Genomic DNA, 12,834 nt, shown 5'->3' with positions numbered 1-12,834 from the left:
CCCCCCCCCCCCCCCCGCACGCGCGCACAAGTGTGTTTATCGGACCGTGAACACCGCCGCCGCCCGAGCGATTATTATACTCTATTTTTATCGCACCCGTCGTGCGTAATTATTGCCACCACCGCGTGCCAATCAGTGTTGTACGGAAATCCAACACCGGCATATGCGCGCTCGACGCGACCACGTCGGTTCAGCCGCGATCGGGCGATACACGCGTAATGATAATACGTAATAATAACATGTAGTGTGTTTGACCCTCCGGGAGAAAGAGATGACGGTCGTTTCGCGCGCGCGCGCGCGCGTGTGTGTGCATCTGTCAAACGGAGGCGATATAACGCTGGAACGAGCCGGAGACGTGATGCCGACGACGTGTGTGTTTATATATATATATTTGTACGATATTATATTAAAATAATAATATGTGAAAACGTTACGGCCCGCGGGCTTCCCACGACACTGCGGGTCACGACGCCCGAAGGACGCGGCGGCGCGTACACTTACCAGGAGGAGGACTATGAGGTGGCGGCGGCGGCGGCGTACACACGGTTGCGCGCATCGTTTCGTCACTCGCATCGTTCGTCGCACCGCGTTTTCCCTTTACGCCGGTGTGTATATGGTCACCAAACCGTGTCAGGGACGCTGCGACCACCGTGTACAATAGGTTAGCTGTGTAGTACTTCGGTCGCCGTTTTCCCGGATCGTACCTCTCTTATTTTTCCATCTTTCCCGCTTGACCGGCATGCCGTTATCGTTTTCTTCGAGTAACCAACAGAGATACGCACGCCGTGTTCGCTTCGTCCTCGCTCCGGATCGGCGTGAAAAAGATCAATGTCGTTGTGTTCCCGTCGTCCAATGTCCGGCGACCGGTCACGACGGCCGTGCAATACCAACGCGCGCGGCGGAAAGGGCAATGTTTAGTAACGATTGTTACGTTCACCGTCGTCGTCGTCGTGCGAAACGGACGCGACTCGTTAAGATGGTAAAAATATAAAATTAAAAAAAAATGTATACCAGTGCGTTTAAACATCAAATAACTATCAAAAACGCGGGACGAAGACACGCCTCCTCGTAGTGTGCCGATGTGCGACACGAAAATAATAACAAAAATGATAATTACAATACAATATAAACGATAATGTATACCTGTACAGCAGTTGCGGTCTCCGCTCGAGTGGTGGGCGGACACCGTGGCAGTACGCGTCTCTATCCCGTGCACAGTCACGGTCAGCGTTGAGAGTATTAGCCGTGTCGTACGTGCACGCATTGTACACGACCGCCTGACCCGTCTGCGTGCATTTATCTCGTCGTCGTCGTCGTCGTCGTTATCATCGTGAGCAAACGAATAATATTTGAATAATATACGAACACCGGCACACCCACGACCGGACGTCGTCGTGAAAAAATGCGCTTGCCAAATATGCGCGTTCGATCGGGGAACGTGTGAAAGAAACGAAACAACTCACTGGGTTTCGCATCCTTCAACTCGATCCCATTGATATATTATTGTAACGCAATAATGGAATAGGTATACTAATAACGTTAGTGACTTTAAATAAATAAAGTATTCTTCTTCTTGGGGATTTTTTTTTTTTTTTTTAATACAAAACGTTATCGCGCAACGACGTACACGCGTCCGCAAATGATTTACATAATTTTCGGGGCACGCGCATTGTCCACACCCGTCATCATCGTTGCAGCGCGCGTTCCTTTTGTCCGCGGAGTCTTTTTTTTTTTTTTTTTTTTTCCCTATAATCGTTTCGTATTGTTTCCCGAGGCACATCAAACGAAAACCGGATTTATCATGCACGGCTATACTCATATTTTTTAAACACTCTCCTCTGCCCTTCCCCCGCTGCGTTCGGTCTTTTTGTTTCCGACGCATTTGTTTTGTCCGTACTCCGTGGCCACGTACTTCGTTCCTCGACGATGAAAAAGTTAATAATTTTTGTACTTCTACCGTGGAGTGTACTATGTAAATATTATATGCGCTTGTTGTCGGTTGAAAGTCCGAATGCATATGAAAACGAAATGGTTTTGTGTCGGGCGGAGATATTGCAAAATTAGCGAAACAGGTGTCCACTGAGTGGGTGACGAAAATAAAATTTACATTCCGACGTTGATGGTTGTTAACGGAAAAACTTCTTTTCACCGAATGAAACAGACCTTCCTATTTTGATACTTTATAATCGCCTTAGCGCGCGGCGACTGTTTGGAAAAATAAAGTAAAATAAACCAGCCATTAAGCGTATTAATAGATATTTGAACGATTATTTTACTTTCCCCCCTCCACCCCGAAGCACGATTCGCTTAAGATACACGATCAATAGTTTCTCGTCAGAATTCGATGTATTCTCGTCCTGTGTAAACCTACTTATTAAGTTCCACACGTTTCACGGGACGCGGAATTCAATACCGTTTTTGTTTATTAATTATAATATAATTTAAATGAAAAACGCGTGTATGGAAATTAAAAAAAAAAATAATAATAATAATAATAATAAACCGAACGAAATCGTTGCGTACAATCAGTGTGGTAGTACGGGTGGGGGTAAAAAAATAATGAGGAAAAAAATTATCGTCCGTGAAACAGTACACACACATTTATATGTATACAAGTAGCTGTTAAAATATATAATTGCGCCGCGCACGGCTCGTTAATTCGTTTGTTGATTCGTTCGTGTACATTTCACGTTATCGACTCCGCTAATTGATTTCTTTGAACGCGGCGTCGGCGGTTACCCGTTCGTACTGCGGTAATCGACTCGTCGGCGACACGTCGACGCGTTGCATTTTCGCGCGCGATGCAACGGAGAAGGTCAAAACTCGACTTTGTAGCGCACGCGGTGTCCGCGACGAAACGATTATGTGGGCCACTCGACTGAACAAATAACGTGCAATAATGCGTTATTGAAATGTGTCGAAAAGTCATGAGAACGGGACGGGGAAAATGTTCGCCGCGCGGTAACCGTGACGCTGGACCGGGGTATGAGTTGGTGTGGGGGTGGTAGTCGACTCGGACCAACAATGTAGTAATATCGCAGAAAGGGTTGGACGCGGAAAAACAGATCTCTCCGGCGGAGAGCACCGACGACAGCAGCAGCAGCAGATGCGGATCGCGCGCCGCGTATACCGGGCACTCGGTGTATTCGATATTGTAATAGAATGTATTACGATCGTACGCATATATATATATATATATGGCTTATTTATAGTACAGAGGAAAAATGAATATTATTAAAGCCTGGTGTCCGTCACAGCTGTGCGGCGGCGTACGCGCGTACACACCCCAATTTCCGAAAAATAAAAAGGGTTGCGCGCGCTCACATTTACTATTATTAAATATGCTTACGTGGACGAGCGTGTTACGGGGATAAACAGGGTGGTACGTGTATACGGACACCCGCGATACAGGTAATTCGACGTGCGCGCGTGCCCGTCGGGGGTGCCGCCGTGTACAGCATCGAGAGCTGGTGTTCGGGCAGTCTGCATAAGGTCGGCGGCAGCTATTATTATTATTATTATTATTATTCCTTCTTTTATTCTAATGAGCACACCTTCACCGTGTCGGCCACGGGTCGTCTGTATGGTCGGACCACTCGTCGATTCGCTATTATCGCCTTCCCGCATCACGTGGACGCATCACGCCGGCCATTCGTGTCGGCTGATCGTTGCGATCACCGATGATTCATTGCGATACATCACCGTAAACAGCAGTACATAATTATTATATCTGTAGTGGTGTGCGCACTCAAAATGTCGACAAACAAAAAAAAAAAAAAAGCACTATAAATTAAATTACAATACAAAACATCGTCGGGACGACATCGTGATGTGCGTGCGTCGAAAGCGGTAAAAGTATATTGCGTTGTAATGATGCAGTAGTAGTAGTCGTCGTAGTAGCTGCGCAGTCGTGTCGATAGGTCATGCCGCTAAAGGAAACGCACTCGATCACTGCAGCACCCCTTTCTCGCGACTAAGAGAGTTTTCTCTCTTTCTCTGTCTCTCACTACCGGGGAGGGGAAGGAAAGTTTTTGTGAAGAGGGGGTAGCGCGTAAGGGTCGCCCGCATGCAAAACAGGACCCGATAAAAACGTAAATTTACGGCCCCCCTCCCACTCGGATCTTACCGCCGCCGCGGTCGACCCAGATGACGGCTAACACAGATTGTCCATAAAGCTCGTTTTTATTTTTTAAAACCTTAAAAAGCTTAAGAGGGTCGACGACGACGACGAGATAACCCACGTACGCTCATTGTTCCTCCTTGCGCCCGGGCCGTCCTTTTCTTTTGTGCCCGCCGCCGCCGCCGTTATCTCCTTATAACTCGGGTATAATGGGAGAGAAGAACGTGTATTGTGAACGAGAACGAGAGCCGGAAGACCACGGTGGCGGTGGTCCACTTGTGGCCGGCGCGATGATGAATGCGCATAGATATTAGGCGACACACATGGCAAGTCCCACTACGTCCGCACTTAACCCGTGCGCGTGCGTCTAGTGTGGTGGCGGATGAGGATGAGTAAAAAAAAAAAAAAAAAAACCGTATTATATACGTGTGTATGGTAGTCGTAGTGTACGCAATAGTGAGAATTTGCATTTGAAAAAAAAAAAAAATGAAATAACCCAGACCCCTCACGCCCCATCCCAACTCGGTAAACCATTATCGTGCATCACGGAGAAACGTGCCGGGTTCGACTTTTCATTATTTAGAGAAACTTTGTTCTCGTGTGCCCCCTTAGACGGACGGAGAGGGGAAAAAAATAACCGACCGACAAACAAATAATAGAAAATAACAAACGTTTATTTTTATGTTCGCTCGCGCGGACTGTGTACGATGCGTACAACGCGAAACTTTCTGCGCGTTTATCCGGTGCGAACGGGAAACGATCGCGCACTCGTATTGTACTATCATTCTAGCGGGCGACGGACACTGACCGATCGATGACCGATCGCAGTCGACGACAATTATTATTTATCGTTGTTTTACAAACATTGCAGTACCGGCTACTCGCGCTCGCGCTCGAAAGGATGTTACGTATAGGCCGAGATTTCGCATCTGCATTCACTGCTTTTCGTCGGTTGTTATTATACGTTATTTCGCTTCATTTTCGTTTTCTTCGGTTTGCATTCACGTCACGCGCACGGTCCAGCCCGCGCTGCGGAAACGCCGTCACACGTATTTCCATAGTCGATTTTACAGTTTTTTCAATAATATCCTCTCGGGTCCGGTCATAACCGCGCGCCATCCGGCACGCGCGTTACCATCACACGCGCGTTCATTTGCACCACCAACGCCGCTGCAGCCGCCACCGAATGCCCTATTTTTTTTTTTTTTTTATATTTTTGCACCAACATCTTTTTCCAAAGAAAAAAAAAAAAAAAACTTTACAATCATATAGGGGTCGGTAGGGAAATGGGCGCGCGGGGTGACGGCGTAGGCGGTCACGTTACGCGTATCCCTCCGGGTCATTTAAAAAAATATACTTTTTACACGTATAATATGTATAGGGTGCGAATGTGTTTCCTCTACTGTTTTTTTTTTTTTTTTTTTTTAATATTTTTTAATGAAATTTTTACCGTCCCCTTACACCAGTATTGGGTTTACAACAAGTACATGTGTATATTATTACAGTGCTTCGTCGTACATACGATATTTCGGTACGAAACACAATATAGATTTCTGAATAACAAAAACTCACCAAAAATCTTGTGCAATAACGCACAGTTGTTGTTCTCCCGCAAAAATTCGGTCAGCTGCACGGGCGCGCACACGCGCGCGCGCGCGGGTACGTCATGACCCTTTTTTGTCGTAACAACGCCACATCGGTGGCGTCGTCGTGGCCGCCGGAAAACGGCCGTTACTTGCCGCGTCACCCCTCTTCCCGTCCCGTCGTCGTCCGGGAGTCCGATCGTTCGCGCGCAATCCATTCTCAAGTCAATCATATTTTGTTTGCGCCGCTGAGTTTAAGGAATAATTGTGTGCGCGCGCGCGTACGAACTCTGAAAGAATACGAGAAACAACAACGTCGTCCAGCTTGATTACGAAAATATAATAAATAAAAAGAAAAAAAAAAATTAAAAACACCGTCTCTTTTGTTCTATTATTTTAAATCAATTGAAATATGCTCGACGGCTGCGCGCAGTATGGGTTTCTTTTTTTTTTTTTTTTTAATGAACACCACACACACACCGGACCCGAGTACAGACGAGTATATTGTTGTTGTGGCCTGTTTGTGTTTGTACGCGAGCGCGCGCGCGCGCCCGCAATTGACCAATAGAAAAACACCGTCGTCGTCTATTATGGTTCTCTAATCGAATTCCTATTGTTTTTGTTCGCAGAGCCCAGCAGTTTCGTGTGCTGCACGTGCAAAGCCAGGTTCAACTCGTCCTGGAAGCTGTTGCAGCACGCGCAGACCGCGCACTCGTTGAAAATCTACACGGACGGCACCCCGTCGCCGGTGTCGCAGTCCAAAAATAACTCGTCGTGCTCGTCGCTGGGCTCGTCCGGGTGCTCGAGCAACGCCTCGTTGCCGGGCATGTCGGCGCTGCCCTTGGCCCTGAGCATGCCCTCCAGATTGAACCTGCACCCGCCGCCACCGCCACCGCCGCCGCCGCCGACCAGTAGCGGGCCGCCGATGGTCGACCCGCCGCCCATGTCCATGCCGCTGCACAACCCTTTTGGAGTTGGAGGCTTGCTTAGGATGCCGATGGGCGAGCCTCCCCAGCGTCCGTCCCCGTTCGCCGGGACTTCAACCATCGGCAACCCGCCGCTGTTTGGCCGGTCGTCTAGTCATCAGGACCACCAATTCCGCATGGAGCAGCTCATGTCTGAGCAGTTCCGCATCAACCAGCAGCAGCATGGGTTGGGGTTCGCCGTGGCCGTGGCCGCGGCCAACGCCATGCCGACGTCCCCGTTTCCCGGGCTGGCCGCCGCCGCGGCGGCCAACGACCGGAACAACCCCAGACACCCAGCGCCAACGTTACCGGCCCTGAATCTCGATCCACAGATGGATTTTTACTCGCAGCGATTGCGGCAACTCGCAGGTACCACTAGTCCCGGGGCTGCTACTGCACCAAGTTCGTCGCCTTCGCCGCGAAAAATGACACCACCTTTCAGCAGCCCCAACAACTCCTCCGCAGTAACGGCCGCCGTCCCGACGCAGCCGAACACCGCGGCCGCGGCGGTCATCGCCGGTTTGAACAACAACAATAACAACAACAGCAACGTGAGCAACAACAACTCGGTCGAGTCGTCCGAGCACGACAGGGTCGGCGGCGACGCGTCCAGGAACACGTTGGACTTGTCGTCATCCAACGCGTCATCCAAGGACAAACCGAACGACATGAGCGGTCAACAACAGCAGCAGCAGCAGCAGCACATCGGCGCCGAAGAGGAAAAGACCCGGGAGTGCGAGTACTGCGGAAAAAAGTTTCGGTTCCTGAGCAATTTGATCGTGCACAGGCGCACGCACACGGGCGAGAAACCGTACAAGTGTTCCGTGTGCGACCATGCGTGCACACAGAGCTCGAAGTTGAAACGACACATGAAAACGCACCGCCGGTCGAACCGGGGAAACGGGCTGGCCGGTGGCGAGCGTGGGACTGCCGCCAATGGGGTGGTGGATACGAGCTCGACACCGGACTTAACATCCAATGAAGACGACGAGGACGATTCCGAGTTGGACGATGACGACGCGGAAATGGAGGAGGAGGAGGAGGAGGAGGAGGACGACGATGAAGAGGACGACGACGGTGACGGGGACGAGGACGATGAGGAAGAGGACATGGAACTAGAGGACGAGGACAATGACGACGAGAACGAGGGCGGCGACGTGCCGGAAGACTTGACCACTAAGTCTACGTCGTCCGCGGAACAACACGACAAGAAGTCGGGAAACTCTGATCGCACGTCGCCGGCGGAGAACGCGCCCGGCGACCGGTTGCTGCCGCCGCCCAGCTCTTTGGTGGGCGAACTCATGAGCAAGTTCGGTTTGAGCAACATCCAGCAGTACAGCGAGGCGTACAAACAGGCGCTGAAGGAGTCGTCGTCGATCCTGCCGCCGCAATTCCGGATCCGCCGGAAGGACAACTTCCGGTTGCCGTCGCCAATCATCCCGGATAACAACAACGGGTCGGCCAAGTCGGCGAACCCGTTGCGCAACCTGGAGAATGGGCTAAGCGACAAATCGATGGCCGACCTGCGGTTTCGCGAGGAGCTCACCAAGAACCTGATCGCGGCCGGCCAAAATCCGTTGGACCTGGTGGGCGCGCATCCTAACATCTTCGGCCCCGGTTCGGCGTTCGACAACCCGTTCGACCCATCGGCAAAACGGTTGAAGCTGGATGCCGAGAACCCCCATCACCCGCTGCTGACCCGCGACCGGTTGTATGCCGCGGGCATGTGGCTGCCCGCGATAGCCGCTCACCACCGTGGCGAATCGTTTCTGGGCGGACTGCCCGGGGCCGGCTCCGACCGTTTGAAGCCCTCCGGAGGCGGTGGCGGTGGTGAGTCCGGCGGTGGTGGCGGTCGTTCTAAACCGGGTCCCAGTTCGCTCTCGGTGGCGCTGAACCTGGGCCTGCAGGGACACGCGAAGAAGGAGTCGCGGCGCAACGACACGTGCGAGTTCTGCGGCAAGGTGTTCAAGAACTGCAGCAACCTGACCGTGCATCGGCGGTCGCACACCGGCGAGAAACCGTACAAGTGCGAGCTGTGCTCGTACGCGTGCGCCCAGAGCTCCAAGTTGACCAGGCACATGAAGACCCACGGTCGGCTGGGCAAGGACGTGTACCGTTGCCGGTTCTGCGAGATGCCGTTCTCGGTGCCGTCCACGCTGGAGAAGCACATGCGCAAGTGCGTGGTCAACCAGAACATCAAGCTGGAGGGCAACCAGTACATCAAGATGGAGGACGGTACCAAGCTGGAATCGTCCGGCATGAAGCTGGACGGTGGCTACATGATACCGTCCATGGTCGACGACGAGTCCTACAGCGGGTCCGTGTCCAAGGACAACACATGACTCTTCCCCTGGAGGGGTTTCAGCCCCCTCCCGGTGCAAAGCACGTACTGAGGGCGTATGCAAATATATATATTACCGCTGAGAGTTTATCCGAAGCAACAACTTATTGCAGTACATATTCATAAGTATGTATGCGCGTTTGCGTGTGTGTGTTACGCGTAAAACAATATCGAATACGAATAGATCTCGAAAACGTAATATATAACGATAGTATAACAGTATATATTATTTTATTCAAACAGTTTTTTATGTTATTTTATTTTTATTTTTATTTTTTTTTATAAAGTTACCGTTTCTATATTTCATATTATATATCATATATGTATTATGTTCGTGGCACCTCGTGCCCCTCACATATATGTATATGAATATACTATGCCGCCGCCATCACCCCAACCCACTTAGGTCTGGTGTCAATACAAAGTTTTATTTTTATTTTTTAATCTTCTTTCATCTGTTTATATTATGGCTTCCCCGGTCGAGACAAAAAATACGGGCATTATTCGCTCGAAAAAAAAAAAAAAAAAAAAAAACGTTCCATTCCACACGTATACGTATATTATTTTCCGAGCGATCTCCGCGGTCGCCGAACATTGTACAGCTAGCGATTTTTTTTCGTTCAATTTTTTTCCACGCCGATTCCGTTTAAATGAAAACACACATTCCCACATAAGAACGACAAAAGTTCCACCCCTGAAGACTGCAATTTAGAATTCACTTCACGTACGATAATTATTGTTTATTTTATATATTTTATAATTATTACTTTCCGAATGTTTTATGTGTGACGTATAAACACATAAATCAGATGGGACACGTGATTGTGCGAAGGATGAATAATAATGATATAATAAATGATCCACAATAATCTCGAAGAACATTCCCAATTATTTTGTATATAGAGTATAACGTGTCTATCACGTCGGATATTGTATAATATTAAAATCCCGTTTGATATTATTGAAACATTTTTTGCTCGTGTAAATACTTTTTCGTCGTAAAAATAAGTACAAAATTTCTGAAGTTTAGATAGAAAACACGCGGCATCCAGTCGTGTAATTTTTTTTTTTTTTTTAATTGTTATCATGTCGTTTCTTTTTCTTTTGTTCTGTTATTTTGAACTAAAAATAACGCTGTAAATTCGGTTTATGTTTGACTAGTCTGTTATTTATTATTTTATAATTACATTTATTTTATTATTATTATTATTATTATTATTATTATGATTATTATTATCATTTGATTTAGATTAAAAAGCATCCCTAAAAAAAATAAATATCCCAGTATGAATTCACCCAAAAATTGTTTGAAAATAAGAAAAAAAAAATGTATGATACGTTTTAATTAAAATTGCGGTTACGCTCACTAATGTTCCTCATTATTATATTGTAGAGTTCTTATATGGATTAGAGTTTAATAACAGTGTATTTAAGTGACCTATGTAAATTTAGGAAATACCTACGTAAAATTAAGTTTAATATGTATTATGACTGTGCGTTTGGTTTATAAAAATAAATATTATCATCACTCTAACTAAGAAAAAAAAATGGTGTATCTTTATTATTAATATTAATTATTATTACTATTATTATTATTATTATTATTATTATTATTATTATTATCATTATTATTATTATTATTTACTATTGTTGAAACGTCGAATTTTAGTTTAGGTTTAGTGAAATTTCACGATACCACCGATCGTTTTCGGTTTCGCGGTCCGACGAAATTATCCATCGGATTTTTGATGATCACTCGTCATTATTATCATTATTATAAATTATTATAATTATTATTAGCGCATTTTTCTTTATTTTTTGCCGAGTGATCATCAAAATGTCGGAAATCGAAACTTCGACTACGGTCGTAAAATCAATAATATTTACCACGTACGTACACTACACACCGTTCACACTCACAAAGTTTTATTTCCATTAATTCCTATCTATATATATGTCTTTATATATAAATTTTTATTCGCAATGCCTCGTCGTCTTGCGTATAAATTACATAATCTACTGTCGCTGTATCTATATAATATACATATTTCCTTTTGTTCATTTATTTATATAAATATATATAATATATATATATATATATTACAAATACTTTTTTTTTCGTTTATTGTTTATTTATTACTGTATGCAAATTGTATGTACATAACCTACTATGATATTATTATTTATTTGACGTCGAAAACCAAATGTTTTTTTTTTTTTGTTTAAGTGATTATATTAAATGATTTGTTTAGAATATTGTAATTGGTTTAATATATGGCATATGCATATATATGTATGTATGTATGTATGTATGTATGTATGTATGTATGTATGTATTATGCATAATTATATACATAAACGAGAGCGTGTTGATATTTTAACTAGCCTTTTATTCTTTCGCACGTAACGTACACGGAGTACAAACATTTTCTATTCTTCTCGTCGACTGTGTATTGCGAGAGCAGCTAATATGTGCACACGTTTTCCTCGTAGTACGTTTTGGCGACGTGTCGAATACGATCTGCAAATCGGTGTGTACTCGGTGTACTGGATAAAATGTTTCGCGGACCATAAAGGGAGAGAAAGAGAAAAATGTATCTCGATCGTAAGCTACAATTAAAAAAAAAAAAAAATTCATTTTCATTATCTCGTTTATTGATGTAAAAATATTCGATCCGTAAACGTGTAAAATACGATTTTTCAATCATAGACGAATACTAAAATATAAATAGGAAGTATACGAAAAATATTCAGCCGAACCGGATCTAGTGCGACCGTCGACTAAGCACGTGTAAAGCTACAGACTTTGAAAAAAAAAATTCAAAAGTTGATTTGCTTGGAGGTCGACCCGACACGGACCGGACGAAGTTAAACTACAGTATTCCGGCTGCGACGCAAACCCTTTCCTTCTAACCGGAAAAAAACCGTTGACCGGATATTGAACGTATTGAGGTCCATTGATATTTGATGTTCTTATTTTAAATATATGTTTTCGAAACATTTTTAGACTCCTATTATTTTTAATATATTAGGATGATGAAATCGAGTTGAATTCCGAGTGAAAACTTTCACACAAGAGCATTTGTTGTAAGACTTCTACAAGAACTAGCAATAGCTCAAATACTAGAGGGATGACGTACTATTTTCTTGTATGTAATTTGTCACTAAATAGTAGCGGAATGGGTTTATTTTATTATCCGTTTTTACAGCCATGAAACTATTAACAAAACAATGGCCAAAAATCTTAACAAATACAGAATAGATGCACCAGCCACTTTCCTAGGTTATCATTTGCGTTATTGAATTCTTGTGCTAAACCTAAGCCTTGAATTTTACGGTACCAAGCTTGACCCAGACGGAAACAGCATCCCCAATTACATATTACACATCGCTGTACTTTTGTTCGTTAGGAATTTACGTACCGGTATTTTTTTTTTTTTCGTATAGAAACTTACGTGCCGGTATATATTTTATTCGTGTTGGAACCTACACACATAAACGTTTACCTGCTACGCTTCGTGTACCATCTCCCAATTGTACAGTACACCATTTCACAGTATCACGCGAACGGCATATGTAAATAAATACGTACAATACATAATAATACTTCCTCCCCACTCCTAAGTACCGACCGTAATCGAATCCTGTTATTAGTGTTCGACGGAGGGACGTGTTTGCAAACCTAAATAAATACTCCAGTTTATAAATATACCGTGTCTGTGACTTTGGTGCGTTATTATTGTAATACGTTTTCATGCTCGCGCATCAGCATCTGTGTCGTATTCGTCGGTTTAAAAATCATTACGTTTCCGCGATTGTGTTATT

General features: G+C 45.3%; 1 protein-coding gene across 1 annotated transcript in view; it reads left to right on the top strand.

The window, feature by feature from the left end:
- Positions 1–10,093, top strand: part of LOC112688865 (sal-like protein 3) — a gene marked incomplete at its 5' end in the record, with an annotated part of 26,776 nt that extends 16,683 nt beyond the window's left edge. Inside the window, 1 exon segment of the mRNA XM_025562271.1 lies at positions 6,333–10,093. Within this exon segment, the coding sequence (XP_025418056.1) occupies positions 6,333–9,010 (2,678 nt within the window). The 3' untranslated portion in view covers positions 9,011–10,093.
- Positions 10,094–12,834: the final 2,741 nt, after the last annotated feature.

Source organism: Sipha flava, unplaced genomic scaffold (genome assembly GCF_003268045.1).
Source record: "Sipha flava isolate LNK unplaced genomic scaffold, YSA_version1 40_pilon_pilon, whole genome shotgun sequence".
Taxonomy (NCBI): Eukaryota; Metazoa; Arthropoda; class Insecta; order Hemiptera; family Aphididae; genus Sipha; species Sipha flava.
The sequence above is the reverse complement of the archived record's forward strand: the minus strand, read 5'-3'. Positions and strand labels throughout refer to the sequence as shown.